This window comes from Trematomus bernacchii, unplaced genomic scaffold (assembly GCF_902827165.1).
Source record: "Trematomus bernacchii unplaced genomic scaffold, fTreBer1.1, whole genome shotgun sequence".
Classification (NCBI taxonomy): domain Eukaryota; kingdom Metazoa; phylum Chordata; class Actinopteri; order Perciformes; family Nototheniidae; genus Trematomus; species Trematomus bernacchii.
Genome location: NW_022987560.1, coordinates 1,343,164 through 1,370,060, shown reverse-complemented (window position 1 = coordinate 1,370,060; position 26,897 = coordinate 1,343,164). Strand labels below are relative to the sequence as shown.

The 26,897-nt window shown below is 39.9% G+C and overlaps 1 protein-coding gene and 1 long non-coding RNA gene across 2 annotated transcripts in view; both read left to right on the top strand.

Annotated features, from left to right (window-relative positions):
* The first annotated feature begins 1,056 nt into the window (after positions 1 to 1,056).
* Positions 1,057 to 26,897, top strand: part of LOC117477330 (zinc finger protein 420-like) — a 199,165-nt gene continuing 173,324 nt past the window's right edge. Inside the window, exons 1-3 of the mRNA XM_034124012.1 lie at positions 1,057 to 1,343; positions 8,884 to 8,949; positions 15,693 to 16,764. Coding sequence (XP_033979903.1) covers positions 8,917 to 8,949; positions 15,693 to 16,764 — 1,105 coding nt within the window. The 5' untranslated portion in view covers positions 1,057 to 1,343; positions 8,884 to 8,916. The remainder of the gene's footprint in view (positions 1,344 to 8,883; positions 8,950 to 15,692; positions 16,765 to 26,897) is intronic.
* LOC117477355 lies at positions 25,337 to 26,187 on the top strand. Its single transcript, XR_004555335.1, has 3 exons — positions 25,337 to 25,592; positions 25,682 to 25,715; positions 26,150 to 26,187. It is a non-coding gene; the product is annotated as an uncharacterized LOC117477355 (long non-coding RNA).

The following is a 26,897-nucleotide window of genomic DNA, read 5'->3' as shown; positions in this document are numbered from 1 at the left end:
GTCTATGATATTTACGCATGTTCATTTTGTACATTTCTAAAAATAAAGTTTGATGGAAATACTTAGTAGGCCTATCCTTTCTTCCCTGAATGATTTGCTCCTATAACGTATCATTCATATATAGCAAACCATGATTTGATTTCTCATCAAACAGTAGTAGTTTATTACAGGTAAAAATAACTTACTCTTCTATAACAACAGTTGTAGGTACAGTTCGGTTAGTTAGCGTATAAAATATACGGCTGTACCGACGCCATTATAAGACTGTTGTTCCGCTGAGTGCGAGCCGAAAAAAGCACTGTTAGACATGGGCGGAGCCTCTCTGGTGGTTGACTAATCAGAACAGAGTGGCCGAGCTGACCAATCGGAGCACACTAGGCTCACAGGGAGGGGGGGGGGGCAAGAGCTCCAACGAGCCGTTTAGTGGAGAGAGTGAATACTGCTGAATACACATACTTTACAGAGATGCTGTATGCGAAACCAATGTGAGTTTAGAAAATTGCACAGTATAAATCTATTTTAGTATACTTCAACAATGGAATTATGATCAGTGGAAATGGCCATGACATGGGCCCTTTAACTATATTTTGATGATAATACTTTTCTACTTTTACTTGAGTAACATTTTGAATGCAGGACTTATACTGTAACAGAGTATTCCTACACTCTGGTACTTCTACTTTTACTCAAGTACAAGATCTGAGTACTTCTACTTTTACTCAAGTACAATATCTGAGAAATTGTACTTTAACTAAGAGACCTGAGTACTTCTACTTTCATAAATATAATCAATCAGACTTCAGTTCCACCTGGAGTGAATTCACAAGCTACCTTTCACAACACTTTAATGATCAATCATTATATCAAAACCTATATAATGGAAAACAAATGTATGATCACAATATTATTATTATATATATATATTATTATTATTGTTGTAATTCATATTTATTTTAATACCGTTTTTCACCACAGGGAGGCAGTGAATTTATTTTTAAAAGAAAAACTAAACTCCCATGATGCATTGCGGCGGTCCGTTTCTAGCTTCCGGTCCTCAGAAGCTAGACGTTGCTAACAGACGTTGACACAGATTTTATACCGAATGTAATGTGTTTAAGAGACTTTTAAAACACATACAAAGACTTAGTTTATCCTTGGAGGGTGATTTATCCGTTAAACCGTGTTTTTGTTGCCTCCCGTTCTTTGTTCGTAGCTTTTTATACCACGTTGCTGATCGGTAAACACAAGTAAAGGCATTCAACGGAGATTAGTGTGTTTAACGGCAGTGTTTTATCAAGGAGAAGAAAGGCTGAAGAACCAGGACGAAGAGGAGAGAGAGAGAGGTAACATCCGTGTGTGTCTAGTATTAATGACTTTGTATCAGTGACGTTCGGTGTGGTTCATGGCTGGTGAGGCACTGACTCTTTCACAGTCAGATTTACAAATATTATATTTGGACCTTAATCGAAATATTCTGTTATTTTCAAAAGCTTTTTTAGTCTGATGCTTCGATTCATTTTAAACAGACCGTTCAACAAAAGGATACCCAAAATCTAATTATTGGATTGTTCTTTCTTATGCGGCTTTCACACCAGCGCTTTTCCCTTTCTAGCTCCTAGCTAGAGCTTTTCTGGTTCAGCTCCGGGTTGCGGTCGAATAGTAGAGATGGGCGAGTCCTGATTCATCCGGATCATTAACCCGGATCCTAGAAATGAGCTGGTCGTGACGAGTCTCCCCTCTCCATTAACCCGAGTCCTTGAGTCCCACATTTGGTGTGACGTACAAATTAAAACTATAAATTGCGTCACTCGCTACTCTCTTTATAACATGTAAAATCACATTACAACGTACCCCAGTCCATCTGCCTACCCTTTAGCAAGTATACAGGATAGCTGCCTGCCAGAAGTTATCGTTTGGCTCAGGGGAGGGGACGCGGATCAGTGAAACTTCCTGCAGACTCGTGGGGACTCAGAGGAGCCGACGGCTCCTAACCGTAATAGCATAGCAGATCCAGAGATCCATACTCGTCATGTGCACGAGCATAGCCCCTCCTCCAGCACCCGGCTCCCGCGCTATCAACAGCAGACTCGCAGTCAACAGCAGACTCGCAGATTCGCAGATTCGCAAATCCTGACTCGCTGCAACACACAGCGGATCAGACTCGTGCGGACTCGGAGCCGTAACCATATAGCAGCAGATCCAGAGATCCAGCAGACTCGTCGTCAGGCACGAGTCAACAGCAGACTCAGATTTGCCAAATCGCAAAATAACCCTTTTTTTTGTGATCAACATTTTTTATTAAAGCAAAGTACACTGTGTAGCGGAGGTTAATATAACGTCCGTTTAATAGATAGATAGATAGATAGATAGTACTTTATTGATCCCAAATTGGGAAATTGTTGTTGTTACAGCAGCATAAGGCATTTTACAATAAAACAAAACTACAAAATACACAAGAATAGAAATAAAAATAAAATAAAATATAAAATATACATGTCGAAATAGAAAATATACATGCAGATATTATATATATATATATATATATATATATATATATACAAATATATATATATATTCAAAATATATGGAATAATAATATGCTCGTGAAATGCATCAACTTTTCGGTTTCACCGATAGGATTTCTACGGTCTTGGTGATGCTGACTCATATGACTCAAATGACTCGTATGATCCGGATCTCTTCAATGACTGACTCAGAAGACCCTGAGTCCGTAAAAGGATCCGGATTTGCCATCTCTATCGAATAGTCCATTTAGCTTAGGAACCTTCCTAACTGAGTGAAATGACCCGGAAGTCCCTCAGTGGCAGCCATGATAAGTGCCGTTCGAATTCTCTAAATTGAAAGGAAAGGAGGTTTCAAACTTCCTTTATAACCTCCTTTAGCTTAGGAACCACTAGACCTCCCTAACTGAAAGGAGAGGAGAAAATGCTGCCCCACAATGCCTTGCGGCCGCGGCATTTGCCGTCACACAACAGTCGGCTGTTCACGGAAACAACCGATTATGAACGAGAACTTATATCATGAAAGTTACGGTGCTTATTAAGCATTTTAAAACGTATGTGGTAAGTTGCCAAAGTGCTTTGTTTTGAACGTTCATCAGTATTATAATCAAAAAGAGAAATATGAACGTTAGTTTTTACTGAAATGATCAAATAAAGTCAACATTTCACAGTCTTTACTGAGCTGTGTGGGGTTTGTTCAACTTTTAAAAGATGTTTGAATGGTGATATACACAGTGATAGATGTTAAGGACTAACGTTTATAATAAATACATTTGTATTGATTTTAAGATCTTTTCATACAATCATACGTAGGCTATTGGGATCATTTGTATTAATGTGGACCGGAGGGAGAGGGTGACGATTGATTGATTGATTGAAAAGTTTATTAACAGCTTGTATATTGGGTACAGTACAGTACAGCTCAAAACATACAATTGTTAAGGGGATGCAGACCAGAGAAAGACTTTCGTCTTGTTTACATCAGGGTCCCCCATTTCCAATTCATCATATCATTTAAGACATATAAGACATATTTGACATACAGATGGCTTATTTACAATTTACATACAATTGTTTTTTTTACATACAGATGACTTATTTACAATTTACATACAGGTGGTTTTTTACATACAGATGGCTTATTTACAATTTTCATTTTAGATTTCGTTCTAATACATCCTAACCGGACATTTAAGACATACCAAGTCTACAGATATACAGTTAGTAATGGAGTCTAAAATGCGAGTATATACATAGATGGGGGGGGGGGGAAGCTGTCCATTGTACGACAGGTTGAGATTTGTACCATTACCGGGGCCAGTTTTGCAATGCTCTCCCCCGAAGGTGCTCTTTAAGAGAGGTTTTGAAGGTAAGTATAGTTTTACTTTCCTTTACAGTTGTGGGAAGAGCGTTCCACCTTGATGTGGCATAATTGCGAAACGTGTATTCCCCCTTTTTTGTGCCAAATCTGGGTTTTACATGATTTGTGGAGCTCCCTCTGGTGTTATGATCATGGTATTCCTTGACCTTTGGGAAGAATTTTGACATGTACATGGGTACCATAGAGGTGTAGTGGATCTTGTAGACCAGGCCCATTGCAAGTAGCTGTACTCTGTCGTCTACTCTAAGCCATCCTAGGTTGTCAAAGTGGGCAGAGGTGAGGTGGGTTCTAGATGGAAGGTCAAGCAGTAGTCTGACCAGTTTATTTTGCGATGTTTGAAGTTTTATTTTTAGCACCTTGGAGGTGCTATGGTACCATGACATGCAAGCATAGTCATAGTACCCTTGAATGAGTGCTCCTGCCAGAGTTTTCAGGGTGTTTTTGTTTACCAGAGAGGAGATCCGGTATAGGAATCTAGTTCTTTGATTGACCTTTTTTATTACATTGGATGCCATTTTGTCACAGGAGAGGTTTGCCTCAAGAATAGATCCTAGGTATGTAATTTCCTTCTTACTAGTGACAATAATGTCACCCACTGCAACTGAGAAGTCGTCGGATTTGCTGAGATTATGTTTCGAACCGAAGAGAATGGACTCTGTTTTACCCAGGTGTAATGATAATTTATTATCGGCGAGCCAGGTGCAGATTCTGCCGAGCTCGGAGCTGAGTGTTTTTTCAACCTGCAATCTGCTCCTGTCAGAGACCAGCAGGGCTGAGTCGTCCGCGAACAGGAACAAGTTGCAGTCACATGCTGATGACATGTCATTTGCATAAATTAGGAACAGTAACGGACCTAATATGCTTCGTTGTGGAACACCACAGCTCACTGGGAGGGGGGGGGGACAGAGTACCGTTTACCTCCACCATCTGTTCTCTCCCCTCCAGGTAGGATTGCATCCAGCTCACCGATAGTTTATCAAAACCAATTGCTTTTAGCTTGTCAATCAGAATGGGGTGATTGACAGTGTCGAAAGCCTTTTGTAGGTCCAGCATCACCATGCCGCAGTATTTACCCTCGTCCACCTCTTGTTTGATGTGGTCGTTCAAATAAAGAAGGCATGTGTCAGTGGAGTGGGATGTTCTAAAGCCAGATTGAAATTCATAGATTAGTTTATTTTCCGCGAGGTACTTTTCGACCTGTTCATATACTATTTTTTCCATGACTTTCGAGATGGAGGTAAGTATAGAAACAGGGCGGTAGTTGCCTGGGTCCAATTTGCTGCCCTTTTTGTGCAGGGGGGTTACTCTTGCAATCTTGAAGTCTTTGGGAACTTTTCCCTGTTTTATGGAGAGGTTAATTATGTGAGCTATGACTGGTGAGATGGCGGTTGCTGTGTCTCTGAGGAATTTGGAGGGGATATTGTCGTGGCCAGTGGCCTTGTTAGGTTTGAGGGCGCTCAGTTTAATGAGTACCTCTGCTGTTGTTACCCTTGCTAGACTGAAATCATCTTTGCGTACCCCTAGGTTTTTGTAGTAGGTCATGATGTGATCTACTCCAAAAAGCCCTGAGTGGGTGGGTAATTTATTTACAAGAGTTGTGGCTATGTTTGTGAAAAAAATGTTCAAGTACTTGGCCACATCCAGTTTGTCTGTGATGAGCCTGTTATCTGTCTTTATGTTTAAGTTTGCAAATCTCGTTTTGAGTTTTTTGCTGCAGCCAAGCTGGTTATTGAGTAATTTCCAAAGTTCCCGGGGTTTGTTTTTTGTTTTCCTCAGTTTTGTCATTGATGAAATTCTTTTTGGCAGTTTTGATCATGGAGCTTACGTCATTTCTCAGTCTGTTTCTTTCAATTTTTAGTTCAGTCACGTGGGCCTGGAGTTCACTGCTCGTGCTTTTGGAAAGCATTGACTGACTTTTATGAAACTCAGAGCATTTTTTGTCTCTGGTTTTCATGGCGGTCAGTATGCCGGAGTGCATCCACGGCTCAGCGCGATTTTTTACCCTGGTTGTTCTTAGGGGGGCCAAATCATTGAGTATTGCAGAGAATTTGTTTTTGAAACCAAGCCATGTTTCTTCAACTTGTGTACCACTGAGCTCATCTGACCAGTCCAGGCTCTCCAGTTTTAGGTTAAAGGCCTCGCTAGAGTAGTTTTTGAGGTCTCTAGATATGACTGTTTTGTGACAGCCGGCCTTTTGAGCATAAGTTTCACTTTCCTTTTTTATTTCAATTCCAACTTTGGTCATGAAGAATATGTTTCTCTGTTGTCCCCGTTCATAAAGCATAAAACAACAGCATCAGAGCACGGTGCAGAGTCTCTAGATGAGTTTACAGTAGTCCCTCGTTCTTATTAAACATCCATGTTGTAGTCCGCTGTATAGAAAACTGTAGTTTCCATAGTTTACCCACAGCAGCAGGCGCAAATTTATGACCTCCGCTGGCGCGTCATAAACACGTCGGATAGTGAAAGTGCAGTCGGATTCTCTAAAGTACCGCAGTCTCTTCTCCTATATCCTTTTGAATTCTCCTATCCACTATCCCTTAACCCCATGACGTTTCACTCCGAGGTCAAGGAATAGACGATAGGGTTAGAATTTAGGAGCTGTTTTTTTGGACTATTCGACCGCAACCCCGGTTTCCCTTTTCAGCTCCCGCTCTGTTCACGCCGCTGCTGCGTCATGACGTCACCGTTTACATTGCTGATTTTCTCCCCAACGGAGCTCACAACAACAACGGGGGGGGGGGGGGGGGAGGGGACTGCGTCGGGTCGATGATCGTGTTGCTTTTAATCATACGAAGCCAGATTAAATTAAATAACGACTTCTCCAACCTTATACTTTTCTCCAGAGTGCCGTGGTTCATTGTTTATTAATGTGTTTCAGCGGCATTTACCGACCGCTGCAGTGCTGACTGCTCTTCCACGGGAGTTTATTCTCCCGTTAGCTCCGAGTTAGCTCACACGGCTCTAAAGTATTCACTGTCTGACTGTCACACAAGCAGCTGATACATATCCCCAGTTCCCCTTAAGTGAATGTGTGTCAGTCTGAATTGACGCTGTTTGGCATCACAACGCTGTTATGAAAGTTTCTCTGGTATAACATGGGTGATGTTAGCATAGCAACCGAAGCTAAACTGACTACTTGCTAAGCCGTTTTCTACAGGCACATTTTACCGGCGTATTTTTCATTATGATTCTACTTGTGATAGTCGGACATGACAACCTGTGCAGCCCATGTATTGATTCCATCCGATAGCTGCTATAATACAAAACAAAACGTCTGCCTTTTCTCCACAATGATCAATAACAGCGAACGGATGGTCAAAGTAAGGTACAAATTTCCTGCACGCCTCGACAAGAGAGACGTAAGAGAGACGTAAGAGAGACATAAGAGAGACGTAAGAGAGACGTAAGCTACGCCGCTTTATAGCTCCGAAGCTCTTGCCTCTAGACCGACAATTTTTTGGAGCTGGAAGTGAACCGCATTCCGGAGCTATGACGCGGCGCCGCTGCGGTGTGAACAGGAAAAAACGGCGCTTTTCCAGCTCCGAGCCGGAGCTGGAAAGGGGCATGAGTAAGATCCCATTTTCATTACAAATGTGGTCTTACCTTGACTTGAAGATGAAGTCTATGCTATCCTTCAGGACAACAATCTCTATTACTTTTTTGTAAAAGTCCTCCTTATCTCCCTCTAGTTTCAAAAGTCTAGTTTGTTGTTTGTGTCTGTCACTACCCGATCTGTCCCCCTGCCCGATCTGTACTGCGCATGTGCGAGATGGTCCGCCATATTGGACAACTACATACGGCAACTCTACTAGGACACTTGACACAGTGGCTTTTGGCAAAGCAGAAAAAGAACCGAGAGAGATTATTGTTATTACAACGTGACTTCACTATTATTTAACAACTCTTTTTATTGGGTTCTTTTATTTGGGGTTAAATACATTGTCAGAATAAGTGAGACATGGATTTAACTTCTGTTAGACAGCTATCATACTGAATAAATATTTACTGTGAATGTTTGCAAAAATGTATGGCATATAGCTGTCTAACAGAAGTTAAATCCATTTCTTCGATGTCAGAAAAGTTATCGAGTTAATTTGTATTTATCGTACAATAAGTCAATTAATTGCTTATCACGACAGGCGTAACGCTGTTAGCTAGGGCTGCACCCGAATATTCGGTCGTTGGCCTACTATTCGGTTTTTAATTTCGTTATTCGGATATTCTTTTTTTTCAAAAAGATTTATGTCAATCGCTGCACTGCGGCTGCCAAATTGAATTTATATGTAGATATAACTTTTCTCTGTTAATCTCCTCTACCTTTCTCCGTCACGTTGTTTCCATAGCAACAAGCACTTCCTGTCAACAGCGCTAACTCTCCTTCAAAATAAAAGCATGTCCATACAAAATAGGAAGACAAGCCAAATTACACTTAAGACATGTATTCAACTGCAACGAAAGTAACAAACACAATGCAATATCCTTTTCAATTTAAAAGAACACAAATTGGGTTATTTACATTAACAAATAACTATAAAACAAGTGCACAAAATGAATGCCTTGTATAAACCTCCTCCCCCGCGCTGCGCGCGCCGAATATTAGCTGCTGATTACTACCGAATATCCGGAGCTTGAAAAATGGTATTCTGTACATGCCCTACTGTTAGCTGCCGCCTAAACAGATTATGGTAATCTTGCACTTAGATTCTGGGGGTTTAGTCCTAAAGGTAGGACGGCCGTTTTCCGGAGCCTTATCAGCATCGGAGCTCGGTATCGGAGACGACCTAGATATTAACGTTGGTTTTATCGCGAAGTTTTACCTCTAAATAGTACTTAAGTACAGTACTTGAGTAAATCACTTAGTTACTTCTCGCCTCTGCCATTAACCTAAGAAGTAGCTGTAGATTTATGTTGTTGTGTCTGTCGGTTGTATTGCGTTATCTTGTTTTGTGTCAGCTGTAGTTGTGTTGATTATTTCAGAGACACAGCCGGAGAAGGAGCACTGAGAGCAGCATGGAGGAGAACAAAAAGACCCCTGGAGCTCAGGTCAGTGTGCACTTCATCACAATATATTCCTAACACTGTTATCCCCAAATGAAAGATCACAACCTGTTTAGAAAATACAATATTAATGCACAATATGGTTGGATATAGGTTAGAACATTACTACTTAGTAATGTTCTAACATTTATCACATTACGCAAACACAACTGAACATTCCCCAACATTAGACATATGGCAGATTAAAAAATAATGCACTTTTTTTTTTTTTAAAGTGTGCAGATACTAGAATCATCAGTTTAAAGTACAGACCAAGAATATAATTACATTAGCTAATTCAACAAAAATACAAGAAAAGCACATCCACAAACAGAGCAGAGTAGCTTACAATTCTCCAAATAGATTAACCAATTTCAAAATGTCCTCAGTAGTAGTAGTAGTTTAGTCTTTTCACTTTAACCTTCCATCACTTCTGCAATGTCCCCACTTTTTTATAAATTCCAAAGATAATTACCAAATGGTGTAAAATTCCGAAGCTTTCTTCTTTAGTATATATGTGAGTTTCTCAAGAGCCAGACTCAAAGTTAAATTGTTTAACCTGTGGCTCAGGGAGGGGCAACCAACATTTTTCCAACACAAAGCAATTGAGCGCCTGGCTTGTAGAAGGCATAGGTTAACCATTTTTCTTTCCCTAACCGATAGTGAACAGTCTTCTGGATAAATGCTTAAAATACAAAGTTTAGGGCTTAAAGGGGTTCACAACGAGGTTATTTGGGAAATGTATCTTGTCACCGAAGTCCAAAATATTTTAACCTCTACACAATCCCTCAAGCAATGATACCTTGATGGATCTTGCATTTATAACATAGATCAGGAATGTTAGGGTTAAACTTGTTAAACATCACAGGGGTGATGTAAGTTCTCATTATCCAATTATATTGTATTAATCTAAGACGTGTATTAATAGTTTGTGTTTGTGCCTTTGAACAAATTGTACCCCAATCATCCTCTGAAATATCCTCTGAAATATCCTTTAATACGTCTTTTACTTTCTGAGTTGTCTTTATGGTTTGCAACCATTATGTTATAAAATTGAGTAACCAGCCCTTTGCTGTTACAGTTTTTTATAGACAGTATCTCTACTGTGGACGTAGGAGGTTGTTGCAACAAGTTGTTTAACTTTGCCAATATAAAACTCCTAACTTGCAGGTACTTGAAAATGTGTTTCTGTGGCAGGAAATACTTTGTTTTCAGCTCGTCAAACGACATTAGGTTGCTGTCCTAATATGAATCTAGTAGCCTTACAATACCCTTACTTAATCATGTTTGGAAGCCCATGTCATTTTTACCTTGGCTGAAGAGTTCAATGCCCCAAATAGGTGAGAAACAAGACAACATTGGGGAGTCGCCTATATATTTATGTGCTTCCTGCCAGACAAACATTTTATTTTTCACAAAGGGATTCATTGTTTTTTTCCTTAGATTTTTAGAAGGAGCAGAGAATAGAAAGATATCCAGCATCAAACCCTTTGAAGACAACAACTCAACTCGTAACCACGGCAAATCAAGTCCTCTTTAAAACCAAAACATTAAATGTTGGTAGTTGTAACCCTCCCCTATCGTAAGGTAAATACAACAGAGAGAGTCTAAGTCTCGGCTTCCTGTTATTCCAAATACATTTAGAAAGTAGCTTTCTTATTTTAGAGAAAATGGAGGAGGAGGTGCTAGTGGGATTGATTGAAAAAGATATAAACATTTTGGCAATATACTCATCTTAATTATATTAATTATTTCCACTAAGGACAAGGCAATGTTGTCCACCTAGTGGAATCTTCTGACACTTTAGCTAACAAGGGTTTGTAATTAGATGCACTGAGAATGTCTATCTTTGGTGTAATTTTAATTCCCAGATAAGCAAAACCGTTTCTGGCATTTACAAATGGGAAAGATAATTTTGGATTTCTTCCCTCCTGTTCATTGAGAAACATAATAGAGGATTTATCTTTGTTCACCTTAAAACCAGAGATTTTACCAAATTGATTGATTACTTTTAAGAGGATTTTGCAAGACCTGATCAAAACACTATGGCATCATCTGCATACAATGCTATATGATGTCTTAATACCATAAATCAAAGGGTGTGATCGTATGGCTATTGCCAACGGCTCCATATAATAGCTATCACAAAAAGTAGAGGCGAAATATGAGAGCCTTGTCTCGTGCCGCGAAAGAGTATAAATGGTTGTGAAATACAATTATTGGTTAATACTACTGCGGACAAATCAAAAAATATAATTTTAATCCATTTAAGAAAGTAGTCATCAAGACCAAAGCGCTTAACCTGTTACGCACCGCCCCCCCGGTAGCGGGCGGATAAACGCATCATTTGCAGGAAACAACGTCTAAGGATTCTTAATATTTAATAAACTATGAATGTTTTATATCCATGTAACGGGAAGAAACTCAGCTAACTGATCTTTTTAATTTTTTTTTCCAAAAAAAACCCCACAATGCTAACACTCAGCCTCTGAATTAGCCACGAGCGAAAAAATGTAACCTATCTCTGCACCTAAACTCACTCCTAACTCCCTTATTACTTATCCTAGATGCACAGCCAACCCATCGATTAGCATCAGCTGGAGACACTGAATCTGGGGGCGCCCACCTCAACACTCAGTGATAAACATTTGCGACGCTATAAACGAAAGCGTACATCATAACATGTGGAGCTAGGTAGCTAGAAACGCTAACATGGCTTACCTTGGTCAAAACTGGTCTTCAATGGCATTAAAACGATAAAAAAAACGATACTGCAGTTAATCCATAGGTTAATCGAATGTATCTGTGTCCTCTTTGAAATTATTTCTGATAATCCATAAGCAATAAAACTGCTTTTTCGTTTCCAAATGTCAGAGCTAGAGATCGGTCCACTCTGACGCAAAATTACATGCGCGCAGCCCCAACCTTTTCTCTTCACAACGTGTGTGTGGGGGCCTCCCCCTTTGATTCTATTGGCTCTAACGGTCAGAAAGAGGTGTCAACCATCAAAATCGACTAAGGGGGGCCAGAGATATGGAAAAAAAAACATTTTCACCCAAATCACCTATGAGGTGGGGTGGTTTTGGCTAAACCTCTCTAAAAAGGTCAAATGTCACTTGTTTTGCATCAATCTTGATACAGGGTACTTATTATATGCTGTACTTTGGATTCCTAAAGCTTTTAATCTACTAACCCATCATCCAAGGGTAGTTTTCACTATCTGTAAAAAATAATTTTTGGACGGACACTATAATTTACAGTTTTTTTACTATGTAAAATCTGAATTTTCTTTAAAATAAAAAACATCTATATTGATTCTGACACTTCTACATCCAACTCACAGATGTAACCTTGCTTTGATAAAATAAATTATTCATATAACCCTTTTAGAAGTTAAGTTGTAGTCATTTGTTTTGGGCATGTCATTTTCGAGCCTGAAACATGAAAAACAGGCTTGGTGCTTAACGGGTTAAGCACTTCTAGCAGATATGGCCATTCGACTCTATCAAACGCCTTTTCTGCATCGAGTGACAAAATGGTCTTGTCCGGGGTTCCTTCACGAAACATAACCCTCCTTACATTATGGATTCCTTGAGGATTTTTAATAAAGCCGTTTTGATCTGATCCAAATTAATGCCATCCATAGTTAGTATATCTTTAGATAATTTGTTTCGTAGATTCTTTGGGAATATAGTTGAGTATCATCCGCATAACAGTGGAAATGTACAGAATGATTCCTTATAATATTGCCTAGCGGAAGCATATATAATGTGAACAAAATAGGTCCAAGCACTGAGCTCTGTGGCACTCCATGGCTAACTTTGGTTTGTATGGAAGATTTATCGTTGACACACACAAACTGAGAGCGTTCCGATAGATAGGACCTAAAGCAGTTCCCTGTATGCCAACTAAGTGCTCTAGTCTTTGCAATAGGATATCATGGTCGATAGTATCAAATGCAGCACTGAGATCGAGCAAAACAAGAATAGATAAAAGTCCTTTGTCTGAGGCTATTAGAAAGTCATTTGTGACTTTAACCAGAGCTGTCTCTGTGCTATGATGTGTTCTAAAGCCAGACTGAAAATCTTCAAATAAATCATTGTTTTTTAAGTAATCACACAACTGTTTTGCGACCGCTTTCTCAAGAATTTTTGAGAGGAACGGAAGATTAGAAATAGGTCTATAATTGGCTAGAACCTGTGGATCGAGGTTGTGCTTTTTAAGAAGAGGTTTTATTACTGCTACTTTGAATGATTGTGGAACATAGCCTGATAATAAAGACATATTCATAATATTTAATAAAGAAGTGTTAATTAATGGAAAAACTTCCTTTAACAGCTTAGTTGGAATCGGGTCTAAGATGCACGTTGATGGTTTAGAAGAAAGAATCATTGAATTCAATTGTTCAAGGTTTATGGCTGAAAAGCATTTTAATTTACTATCTAGTGTAATATTAGAACTTACATTTCCGGGAGCTGTTGATAACCCTATACTGGTCAAAGGCAAAAGGTCATTGATTTTGTTTCTAAGAGTAACAATTGTATCATTAAAAAAGCACATAAAATCATTACTACTGAGTGCTATGGGAATAGAAGGCTCAATCGAGCTGTGGCTCTCGGTCAGCCTGGCTATAGTGCTGAAAAGAAATCTTGCATTATTCTTATTCTCATCTATTTATGAAGAGTAGTAAGCTGCTCTCGCTTTACGCAGTGCTTTCTTATATTCATTGAGATTAATATGCCAAATTAAACGAGATTCTTCAAGTTTAGTGGAACGCCATATCCTTTCAAGTTGTCTCGACTTTTGCTTTATTTTGCGGGTTTCGGCATTATGCCATGGAGCTAGTCTATGTTGTTTTATTTTCTTCTTTTTCAAAGGAGCAACATAGTCTAATTTTATTCGCAGCGCATCTTTAGCACTATCAACAACATGATCAATTTGGGGTGGTGTACATTTTGTATACGTTTCCTCCCTTACATACAGACAAGCTATCGAGTTAAGTATTGGTGGAATCTCTTCCTTAAATTTGGCTATAGCACTAACAGATAGGTTTCTGCTGCAGGAGCTTTTGACTAATGGTTTGTAGTCTAGTAGCAGTACTTCAAAAGTTACCAAAAAATGGTCGGATAAAGCAGGATTATGCGGTTCGACTAATAGTTGCTCAATTTCAATACCATAAGTCAGAACAAGGTCGAGAGTGTGATTATAACAGTGAGTTGATTTATTTACACTCTGACGGAAAGCAATAGAATCTAATATAGAGTTAAATGCAACAGTAAGGCTATTTTTATCATCGTCAACATGAATATTAAAGTCACCTACGATAATTATTTTATCTGTTTTAAGTACCAAAGTTGATAAAAACTCAGAGAATTCTGATAAGAATGGTTGTTAAGAATGGCATTGGAAATATCTTCAAAGTTCAGTTCCCTATTCATTGCGAGTTTTGTTTCTACGGAAATATTGGGAAAAGACAGCTCATCTAGGAAAGTGTTTTGACTTACCGAATTCAATGGATAATCAGATTGATAAAGCCTCTTATAGAACGAAACAAAGGCCTGATTAATTTCCAATGGATCTGTAGTCATTAACGTAATGTAGCTTTCGGTTTGGGCAAACTGCGTGCGCATCACTCTCAATCCTCAATGGTAATGTTTAAGTGGATTTTAGGAACTATCCCTCAATTCTATTGGCTCTAACGGTTAAAAAGAGGTTTCAATCACCAAAATTGACCGAAGGGCTCCAGAGATACGGCAAATACACCCAGAGGTGTTTTTTTTTTCTCTAAACCTCTCTAAAAAGGTCACATTTAACTTGTTTTGCATCAATCTTGAAACAGGGTACTTATTATATTTTATAGTTTTGATTGCTAAAGCTTTTAGTCTACTACCCCATCATTCAAGGGTGGTTTTCACTATAAGTAATGTTTTTTTTTTGACGGAAACTACCATTTACATTTTTTTACTATGTTAAATCTGAATTTACTTTAAAATAAAATCATCTATATCGATTCAGACACTTCTACATCCAACTCACAGGTGTATCATTGCTTTGAGAAAAAAGATTATTAATGTACCCCTTTTAGAAGTGAAGATATAGTCATTTGTTCTGGGCTTGTCATTTTCGAGCCTGAGGCCTGAAAAACAGGCTCAGGGCTTAACAGGTTAAGCTTAACAAATAGCTCTACATCCCGGACCGAAATGTCCCTAAAAGGAAGTCAGAGTTCGAAATATATTTCAAATAATGTATGCACTGCCATTTCCCCACATACACATAACAGTCTGCAATGAAACGGTTGTCTCCTGTGCGCTCCACTTCTTACTTGGCGCACCGGGAACTTTCTCGTGCGAACAAGATACTTTCTCTCTCATTTATTCATTTCCCTTTTAGGGGCTTCGTACAATACAATACAATACAATACAATACAATTGCAAATATTTTATCCTTTCGAGTCATCTGTCTCAAGCCTAAGTCAAGTCTGAAGTCATGAATACCAATTCAAAGTCAAGTCGAGTCTTTTATCAATGTTATTCAAGCAAGTCTCAAGTAAAAAAAGATGTGACTCGAGTCCCCCACCTCTGTTATATACTGTTAGAATGTTGCTGTAATATAATAAACATAAACAGTTAGTAAAAATATATATTTTTTTAACTCAAAGTTTGTATTAAGTGAGTTTTTATTGTGTTAACTGTATATGTATTTATGTTTTTTAGATTTACTTTCTCTCTTTCTCTGTCCGTCTGTTTTAGAAACCGAAAGGAAGAGAGAGACGTCACAGCTGTCAGCAATGTGATGAATCCTTTACAAAAGTTGGAAATTTAAAACGCCACCTGCTTATTCATACTGGAGAAAAACCGTACAGCTGTGAAGAGTGTTGCAAAACGTTCGCGAGATCAGTTTCTCTCATAAACCATCAACGTATTCACACAGGAGAGAAACCATACAGCTGTGACGAGTGTGGGCAAACGTTCACTACATTAAGTCTTCTCAAAATCCATCAGCGTGGTCACACTGGAGAAAAACCATACAGCTGTGAAGTGTGTGGGCAAACATTCTCAACATTTTATTATCTTAAATCACATCAACGTATTCACACAGGAGAGAAACCGTACAGCTGTGAAGAGTGTGGGAAAATGTTCACTCAATTAGGTTCTCTCAAAATACATCAACGTATTCACACAGGAGAGAAACCGTACAGCTGTGAAGTGTGTGGGAAAAGGTTCAATCAATCAGGTGCTCTCAAAAGACATCAAAGTATTCACACTGGAGAAAACCCGTACAGCTGTGAAGAGTGTGGGAAAACGTTCACTGAATCAAGTCTTCTCAAAATCCATCAACGTATTCACACAGGAGAGAAACCGTACAGCTGTGAAGAGTGTGGGAAAACGTTCAATCAATCAGGTGCTCTCAAAATACATCAACGTATTCACACAGGAGAAAAACCGTACAGCTGTGAAGAGTGTGGGAAAACGTTCAATCAATCAGGTGCTCTCAAAACACATCAATGTATTCACACTGGAGCGAAACCGTACAGCTGTGAAGAGTGTGGGAAAACGTTCAATCAATCAGGTGCTCTCAAAACACATCAATGTATTCACACTGGAGCGAAACCGTACAGCTGTGAAGAGTGTGGGCTAAGGTTCACAACATTAGGTGCTCTCAAAACACATCTACGTGTTCACACTGGAGAGATACCATACTGGTGTGAAGAGTGTGGGAAAACATTCACTAAATCAAGTAATCTCCAAAGACATCACCGCATTCACACAGGAGAGAAACCGTACAGCTGTGAAGAGTGTGGAAAAACGTTCAATCAATCAGGTACTCTCAAAACACATCAATGTATTCACACTGGAGCAAAACCGCACAGCTGTGAAGAGTGTGGGCTAACGTTCACAACATTAGGTGCTCTCAAAACACATCAACGTGTTCACACTGGAGAGATACCGTACTGGTGTGAAGAGATGCTGTTTTCTCCCTAAACCAGTGGTTCTCAAACTTTTTCCGTCAGGCCCCCCTTTGGAGAAAAAATAAATGTGGGCCCCCCCAACACAAATAGTCATGTAGTGGGCCAAGTTAACATTTATTAAAATACATCAATATTAACGTGAGCATTCCTTTATCACTTTGTTGGAACAGTGATAATAAAACAATTCTCCAGAAGTCTGTGTGCTCAAAAAAATAAATACATAATATAATTGTGCAATCCCTTTGCAAGAACAATAAGTTATACTTTGCCACTTTGCAATCTGTGCATAAACATTTAAAGAAAGAAAATGCTGATATTTGGCAGAAAAGTGTCTTATCACAGCATTAGTGGCTGCAATGAGCCTGTTTTGCACAGCACATTTCTTCAAAACGGGGTTGCAGGCTCAGTGGCGGCGCCAGAGAATTTCTTTTGGGGGTGCTGTGGGGTAGCTTGATGTTTCATAGAGGGTGCTCAAACATTTAGGGTTTCCCATTAATGTACCGGTCGCTACAGTGGAATTGTGTACTGCAACACTCCCCACGCACATACACAGTGTATCCGCGACGGTTAAAACGAAGGCTCAATAATCAACTCACGGTATATAGGTGTAAGCAGGGGTAAAGTGCTATTTTTATAAGTGGGGCGTGGGAGTTAAATATTGGGGGTGCTGTGGGGTAGCTTGATGTTTCATAGAGGGTGCTCAAACATTTAGGGTTTCCCATTAATGTACCGGTCGCTACAGTGGAATTGTGTACTGCAACACTCCCCACGCACATACACAGTGTATCCGCGACGGTTAAAACGAAGGCTCAATAATCAACTCACGGTATATAGGTGTAAGCAGGGGTAAAGTGCTATTTTTATAAGTGGGGCGTGGGAGTTAAATATTTAAGTTAAATGCCTCAATCTGGTGCACTTTGAGAGCAAAATGAAGAGATCTATGGATACATCTCTCAACACCCATATGAAACAGAACTGTAAACAGATTTTCTTTTTCTTTATGGATATTTTACAAATCACTCCCCTTTTAACCTGTTACGCACCATCCACCCGGTACCGGGCGGATAAACGCGTCATTTGCAGGAAACAACGTCTAAGAAATCTTAATATTTAATAAAACTATGAATGTTTTATATCCATGTAACGGGAAGAAACTCAGCTAACTGATCTTTTTAAAAAAAAATCTCCAAAAAAAACCCACAATGCTAGCACTCAGCCTCTGAATTAGCCACGAGCGAAAAAATGTAACCTAAAACGGCACTTCAACTCACAATAACTCCCTTATTACTTATCCTAGATGCACAGCCAACCACTCGTTTTTGGTGTCTTGGAGACACAGAATCAAGTGGTGCCCACCTCAACACTCAGTGATAAACATTTGCGACGCTATAAACGAAAGCGTACATCATAACATGTGGAGCTAAGTAGCTAGAAACGCTAACATGGCTTACCTTGGTCAAAACTGGTCTTCAATGGCATTAAAACGATAAAAAAAACGATGCTGCAGTTAATCCATAGGTTCATCCAATGTGTCTGTGCCCTCTTTGAAATTATTTCTGATAATCCATAAGCAATAAAACTGCTTTTTCGTTTCCAAATGCCAGAGGGAGAGATAGCTTCACTCTGCTTAACATTTACATGCGCGCAGCCCCCACCTTTTTTCTTCACAATGTGTGTGTGTGTGAGCCTCCCCCTTCGATTCTATTGGCTCTAACGGTCAGAAAGAGGTGTCAACCATCCAAATCGACCAAGGGGGGCCAGAGATATGGGAAAAAAAACATTTTCACCCAAATCACCTCAAAGGTGGGTGGTTTTGGCTAAACCTCTCTAAAAAGGTCAAATGTCACTTGTTTTGCATCAATCTTGATACAGGGTACTTATTATATGTTGTACTTTGGATTCCTAAAGCTTTTAGTCTACTAACCCATCATCCAAGGGTGGTTTTCACTATCTGTAAAAAATTATTTTTGGACAGACACTATAATTCACAGTTTTTTACTATGTAAAAAACTGTGAGATAACTAATCTCAGTGAGTAATCTAAACACTGAGAGTCCTTTACCTCACTGAGCTGAGGTTATCTGAGCCTCTCAGTCTGACAGGCGAGAGTTCTCCCTCCACCTTGTTGTTGAAAAAGCTCCTTATATCCGTTAGCATAGCTAGCTAGCACCAGATGCCAACAACAACAATCTCCGGTACCGGTGCACGCTCTCTCTCGCGCGCGTACGCACAAAAAATGGCTCGTTCCACAATCACACAGAGCCGAGCTTGAATAAATCACAGAGACCCAGACGTTCTTGTAATGTACTGTAGCATATTATTTTTGAATCAATAATCTTTCAAATTATGAATTTCACACATACAAAAAAGAAATACATACATTTCTTGTGGGTGCTATGGCTATCTTAGGGGGACCTGTAGCACCCCCTAGCGCCCCCCTGACGCCGCCTATTGACCTTCCATCCTCAAAATGTACATTACACACCTGTGTCCTACAGCGCCCTCATAGGTTTCCCTATGTTCCCCTGTTTGGTTAATAAAATGTTGTGACTTAAACTTTGATTGGGATGTTTTGATAGTTCCTGTTGAGTTGGCAGTCTGTTCTGGTCTAAAAAAAAGAACCAATGATGAATGTATCTAGAAAATATTGTTAGATGTGCCAAGAGCAAGGACTAACTTAGGTAAGACAGCTTTTATGTGCGCAGCTCCACTTGCTTGGAACAATCTTCAGCAAGAATTGAAACTGAGCAATCTCATTCCTCTGCATGTTTTTAAAGCTAGGCTAAATGAGATGCTTGATACTATGGATACTTGTAAATGTCTATAACTATGTAAATGTATCCTGTAAATATAATGTATGATGTCCTTTATTGTTTTATGTTTCATGTGGAACCTATATGCTGCAGGTCTCCCTTGAAAAAGATATCTATGATCTCAATGGGACCAATCTGGTTAAATAAAAGTTTGAAATGAAATGAAATATTCCTGATGTTTTCAGTTTGATTCTGTTCTCTTTTGTTTAAAGTGGACCTATCATGCTATATTTGAATAATATAGTGTAGGACCATACCTATATAAGGCATATTTATACTTTTTTTTTTCAAAATACCAAACAGATCATGCATTTTAGCCATGCCTCATTTTGCTCAATTTGATATTTTTTAGATCTGTTTTAGCAAGGGCAGATTCTGTGAGAACAGCACCACCTGGCATATGTACTACATCGTCTCCAGCGCTTTCGAACGGCAATGGCCGTGGCTGTCTCCTCCTGATTGGTGGAGTTGGCCCAATAGCCGTAGCGCCACCGTCCTGACGTCAGGACAGTGTTTAAATCTGGATCAGTTTTTATCAGATCCGTTGCAGCCCCTTTTTTAGAGATTTGGGTATGGAGGAAAATAGAGAGGGTTGTGTTTTCTGACACTTGGTGAGTTCCCTGGAACACCGGGGACACATATTCATGTAGAAAAGACGTACAAAAGTGCATTTTGCATGATAGGTCCCCTTTAAATTATCAGAATTTACCAAAAATAAAAAAGGCCTTAGAAACAGACTCACATCCCTGCATATTTTTTGTGTTTTTCAGCACATTATAAACATGTCATTCCCTTGTTTTAGGGCCGCTGACTGCTGGATGAAATGTATCACTCAAACTTTAATTTGAATGAAAAATATACTTTTTAACTCAGTTTGTTTGACCTGGTTTGTTCCCAGTGAAGGACTCCAGCTCACAATGAGGTAACTGTTAACCTGTTAAGCCCCAAGCCTGTTTTTCAGGTCTCAGGCTCGAAAATGACATTCCCAGAACATATGACTATATCTTCACTTCTAAAAGGGGTAAATTATCTCAATCTCAATCTTTATTTATTTATATAGCACATTTAAAACAATCTTCAGTTGACCAAAGTGCTGTACAGGCAATAACTACAATATTAAATAACACTAATAAAACAATAATTAAAAACATGATAAAAAGCACAATAACTAGAAACATTAAAAAAAACACATACAAATGTAAAAATGTAATGTTCAACTAGTATTAAAAGCCAGTGCAAAGAGGTGAGTTTTTAGCTGAGATTTAAAAAGTTCAATAGACTCAGCAGTCCGGATATGTACTGGGAGGCTGTTCTACAGTCTGGGAGCTGCAACACTGAAAGCCCTGTCACCTCGGGTTTTTTTCCTGCACCGAGGAACCACCAACATATTTTGCTGAGCTGATCGCAATGCTCTAGCTGGAGCATGGCGGTGCAACAACTCAGACAGGTAATGTGGTGCCAGTACATGCAATGATTTAAAAACAACAATTAAGTACTTGAACTGGATCCTGTAACTGACAGGAAGCCAATGAAGGTCTGCCAAAACGGGTGTGATGTGGTCATAACGTCTCTTCCCAGTAAGAAGGCGTGCAGCCACATTTTGGACCAGCTGCAGGCGACGGATCAAACACTTATCAACACCAATATACAGGGAGTTACAATAGTCTAAACGAGACGTTATAAATAGGTGGATTAGCTGTTCAAATTCCTTACTAGGAAGCTAAGCCTTTACCTTCCCCAGTAGCCGCAGCTGGAAGAAGCTTGTCTTGACAACTGAGCTTATTTGTTTGTCGAATTTAAAACAGTTGTCAAAGATGACTCCAAGATTTCTGACAGAGGGACGGCTGTAGGAGGCTAAGGGGCCGAGTACACTATTAAAGCCATCCAGGAGTTCAGACTGTCCAAATATTATAATCTCTGTCTTGTTTTCGTTGAGAGTCAAGAAGTTGATTTCCATCCATGATATTATGTCTTTCAACAGCTAAGCAAGGCAATCCTATATTCCTTATTTGCTTTTATAGGCAGGTATACCTGCAGATCATCTGCAAAGCAATGGTAAGAAATGTTATGCTTTTTAAAAATTGACCCCAGAGGTAGTAAATACAGACTGAACAAAATGGGGCCTAGGATAAAACCTTGAAGGACCCCATATGCTAGTGGGGCTGCAGCTGAAGAATACTGGCCAAGATGCACAGAAAAGGTCCTTTCTGACAGAGAGGATTGAAACCATTTGAGGACATTACCTTTAATTCCAACACACAGTTCATGGCGTGATAAAATAATTTGGTGGTCAATGGTGTCAAAAGCAGCAGACAAATCTAAAAGCACAAGCACAGCAGAATTCCCAGAATCAGCAGTTAAAAGAAGATCATTAAAAACTCTTAGGAGAGCAGTTTCTGTGCTGTGGCGTGATTTAAAACCAGACTGAAACTTCTCTGATATGCAGTTTAAAACAAGGTGCAACTGCAGTTGCGCTAACACCACTTTCTCTAGGACTTTAGACAGGAAGGGCAGCTTAGAAATAGGTCTAAAGTTGGAGAGAACAGAATGATCAAGGTTCTGTTTTTTGATAAGAGGCTGCACTACAGCCTAATCTTTTTTCTCAAAGCAATGATAAACCTGTGAGTTGGATGTAGAAAAGTATGAATCAATATAGATGTTTTTATTTTAAAGTAAATTCAGATTGAACATAGTAAAAAAGATTAAATTATAGTTTCCGTCCAAAAAAAAAACATTACTTATAGTGAAAACCACCCTTGAATGATGGGATAGTAGACTAAAAGCTTTTATAACATATAATAAGTACCCTGTATCAAGATTGATGCAAAACAAGTTAAATTTGACCTTTTTAGAGAGGTTTAGAAAAAAAGAACCACCTCTGGGGTCATTTGGGTAAATGCTGGTAGGACAGTGCCATCCCAAAGAAAGATTTGACCTTCTGCTGAGATGGAGTACAGCCGTCACCGTCCATAAGGTCCTCTTTCCTGAAAGCAGATATGACCTCCACCTTCCCCTGATCGACTGAGACACCATCACTGCTCACCACATGGCCAAGAAACCGCACAGACCTGCGAAGGAAGTGGCACTTCTTCTGAGACAGCTTCAGATTGTTAGCTCTGAGACGTGAGAAGACCGTCTCGAGTCGACTCAGGGCTTCCACTTCAGATGGAGCGAAAACCAGCAGGTCGTCCATATAACAGAGGAGGCTGGAGAAGTTCAAGTCACCAAAAACACTCATCATCCGCATAAAGGATGCAGGACTGTTGCATAGCCCCTGGGGAAGTCTGTTGTACTCATATAAGCCCAATGGTGTTGTGAAGGCTGTGTACCGTCTGTCAGACTCATGGAGGGGGACATTGTAGAAGCCTGACGTGAGATCCATGGTGCTGAAAAAGGCATTCCCTCCAAGGGCGGCAAGGCAGTCTCCCTGGTGGGGCAATGGGTGGGTGTCTTTGACTGTCTTGGCATTCAGCCAACGAAAGTCAGTGCAGATCCTCAATTCACCTGTCTTCTTCCAGACCAGAACCAGCGGGGAGGCATACTCGCTGACTGACTTGCTGATAATGCCCTTCAACTCCATCTCAGACAAGACTTCTCTCAGTTTGTGGTAGTGTGCTGGAGGGACGCGACAGTAGGGGAGCCGGAAAGGATGATCATCAGTGAGGTGTATGCGATTGACAAACCCTTTTGCTTCCCCGCAGTCTAGCTTGTCCTTGGAAAATACATCCTGGTAAGTGAGAACAAGAGGTGCGTTCACACCGGAGTACTTTGGTGTACTTTTCCCACAATAGTTCATCAGAACTACGATATATTTGCGTTCACACCAAAAAGCCCCAGGAACTAAAGTAGCTCAACTTAGTTCGCGAGACTCGCTTTTCAGTCCCTGCTACAGAGCAGGGTCTTTTGTGGGAGAAAGTAGTTCGTACGTCTGATTGGCTGTGCGGAATGTAAACCACGCCCGTTTGACTCCGAATTTTTTGTTGTAAGCGGCCATTGTATTTCCTCGCTTCGCAGCACACACGAAGAGATTCCTTTTGTGAAAGCAGTTATTATAGCAACACTAAATAAATCAATTGGAGCGGTGGAGTGATGAGGATGAGGATGAGGATGAGGATGAGGATGAGGATGAGGATGTGTCTGCGCTTCTGGCGATTGACTCGGAGGACGCGAAGCGCCACATTCAGAAGCTTCTACTGAATGCAGTTTCCGTGGCTCTGCAAAGTTAGCAGACCTGGCAAAGTCATGTCGGGACGACTACCAAGGTAAAATAAAATACATGCACTGCACTGTTTTAATCTGCACAATACTGGTCTTAGATGTACTTTTATTTGCTCAGTAGATCGAGCTAGCCATGGTAGAACTTGCTAACGTTAGGTCCAAGCTGGCTAATAACATCTAGCTAGCTAGCTATTCTCAGCCATGCCCGCTATGAACACGTTTTGACTTGTGAATAAGTGTGCAATGTTCTGTAATTTGCTTCACTAACTCATGGCACTAATCGTGTGTTTCAGGCGAGGTGTTTCTCTCAGGATTAGAAACTAGTTTTCCCCTCCGGGATAAAACGATAATATAACGTTAGCAATTAGCATGCTAGCTGGACCTCTGTGGCTACACTGAGGTAAACAATAGATTGTAGTTGCTATAATTTCAAGTAATTTGCAACATTCATTCTACATGTTAATGGTAAAAGCTTAAACAGTTGATTACCTGCATGCCACAAAGACTGATGTTCTAATATTTTTGCACATTTAAGTAGAAATGTAATTGAAATTCTATTTACTGCCTAAACATTGTTCCTTGTATTATCCTAAATAGTTTGACCTTGTTTGTTATTCAATATTCAAAAGTTTTTTGAATCATTACATGTCACTTGTTAGACGCTTTTATCCAAAGCTTACATACTCAATACTGTGGGCAATCCCCACAGGAGCACTTTGGGGTGAAGTGTCTCAGGGACACAACGACATGCTGACTGCAGTGGGGTTTGAACCTGTGCTCCCCTGATCCGAACACCAATGCACTTATCCACTGCGCCACACACCTCCATCCTTTACTCAAGTAGAAGTACAGATACTCGTGTTTGAAATACTCTGGTAAAACTTCTTAAGTAAAAGTAAAGAGGGCTTTGAAATGTACTTAAGTAAAAAGTACCCATAACTACCAGCTGTTTTAAAGAGTACCTGACCTCCCTTTATATTAATAGAACAATAATGTCATTGTTAGCTAATGAATGTTTCCATGCTGAACAACGGCAACATGACAAAGTTTTCATTGGTCCCTCTTCTTTAGAGAAGACCAGGAAATGATGGATACACGGATCGTGTTCAAATCAATAGGCACGCAATGACTCTAAATAATAATGATCACGCCACCAAACACACATTCAAACTAAAGTAACCAGCCTGTTTGGAAAATGTAAGAAGTAGAAAGTACAGGTATTTGTGTTCAAAATGTAAGAAGTAGAAAGTACAGGTATTTGTGTTCAACATGTAAGAAGTAGAAAGTACAGGTATTTGTGTTCAAAATGTAAGAAGTAGAAAGTACAGGTATTTGTGTTCAACATGTAAGAAGTAGAAAGTACAGGTATTTGTGTTCAAAATGTAAGAAGTAGAAGTAAAAAGTGATCAGAAAAATAAGTAGTGGAATGTACTTAAGTACAGTAACGAGGTATTTGTACTCCGCTACTTCCTACCTCTGACCAACGTGTATCTCTATATTCAGAGCACCCAGTATAAGACGGTGGAGCGGGTGGTGCAGACTCTGAAGAACCTGTGCTGTGCTCTGGACGAGACGGAGACCCAGGCCATCACTGAGGCCGTCAAAAGGCTGAAACACTCCGTCAACTTACCCCAGACACGCTCCCCCAAGGTGGGCTAACACTCTGCTTCACACGTTCATACAGAGCGTTGTTTACATGTTAGGAAGTGTTTGTAAGATCAACTTGTTTTGCTTTGCAGATGGGGTCCACATCGTCTGGTCAATCGTCAAATGGTACGTACACACAGTCACACTCCACCTCCACTTATTTAATTTAAATGTGATTGTTGCAGCTTATCATGTCAATGTGGTGCAAAGATGCATTACAGACAGAAATAACTTTTAAATAAAGTCACTGTCAAGTGTCTAAGGCTATTTAAAGACTATGTGGCTTATTCTATTACGGTATGAATCATTCAAAGCTTCATAGCATCATTAATGCTTGTATTAAAATTGTAAAACGTTTAATTTATATCTATTTGTCCCTATCATGTCCTGAGAGCCCTCCATCCCCCAATTGCTAGTGCCTTCACCATTTAAAATGTTAATAGTCAAATCAAAGGTGTTCCCTGTGTTCCTCCTGTTGTGTGCCTGCAGAGACAGATTTGGACAATGTTGTGTTGTTGTTGCGATTAAACTGATCTTGTATCTTGCATATTTCACCTTAGGAAAGTGGGCACGCGATGACAGCTTCCTTGACACCATCATGGCGATGGCCCGCCGTGCCATGGTCAGCAAGGAGAATGAGGACCTGCGTGCCAAGGAGATGCACGACGAACGGCTGCTGCATTCACACAAGGCCCAGGAATCGAGGTGGAGCAACAAAATACCTTTCAGGCTGGGCTTCTGGCAGTGCTAAGCGAGCTGATTAAATCCAACAGGCCTTCAATACAAAAATTAAGAAAAACTTGTCGTTGATAAACTGTACAATGACTTGTTGGGAGGCGTGTGGTGCAGTGGTCTGGTGCGTTGGTGTTCGGATCAGGGGAGCACAGGTTCAAACCCCACTGCAGTCAGGATATCGTTGTGTCCCTGGGCAAGACACTTCACCCCAAATTACCTACACCTGGGACAGTTAATTTAGTATTATTGTGATTATATATATATGCCACTGTTATTAATACTGACACCTAACTTTGCACAAAGGTGTGTCTGCTGCTGAGCCTACCTATTGTTATTATTTATTTATATATATATATTGCCACTGTTATTATATTGTTTTGATACTACTGACACTTATTGATCTGCTGCTGATAAATAAAAGAGAACCTACATGCACGGCACTAGCACTATGACTGTCTTTGTTTAAACCAGCAGCAGTGCAGCGGTACACAGACTAACCTGTGTGTGTGTAACGTAGTTCTTCAGGTGTGCATGCTTAACATGTATGTTAACATGTATGTATACAAACGTTTT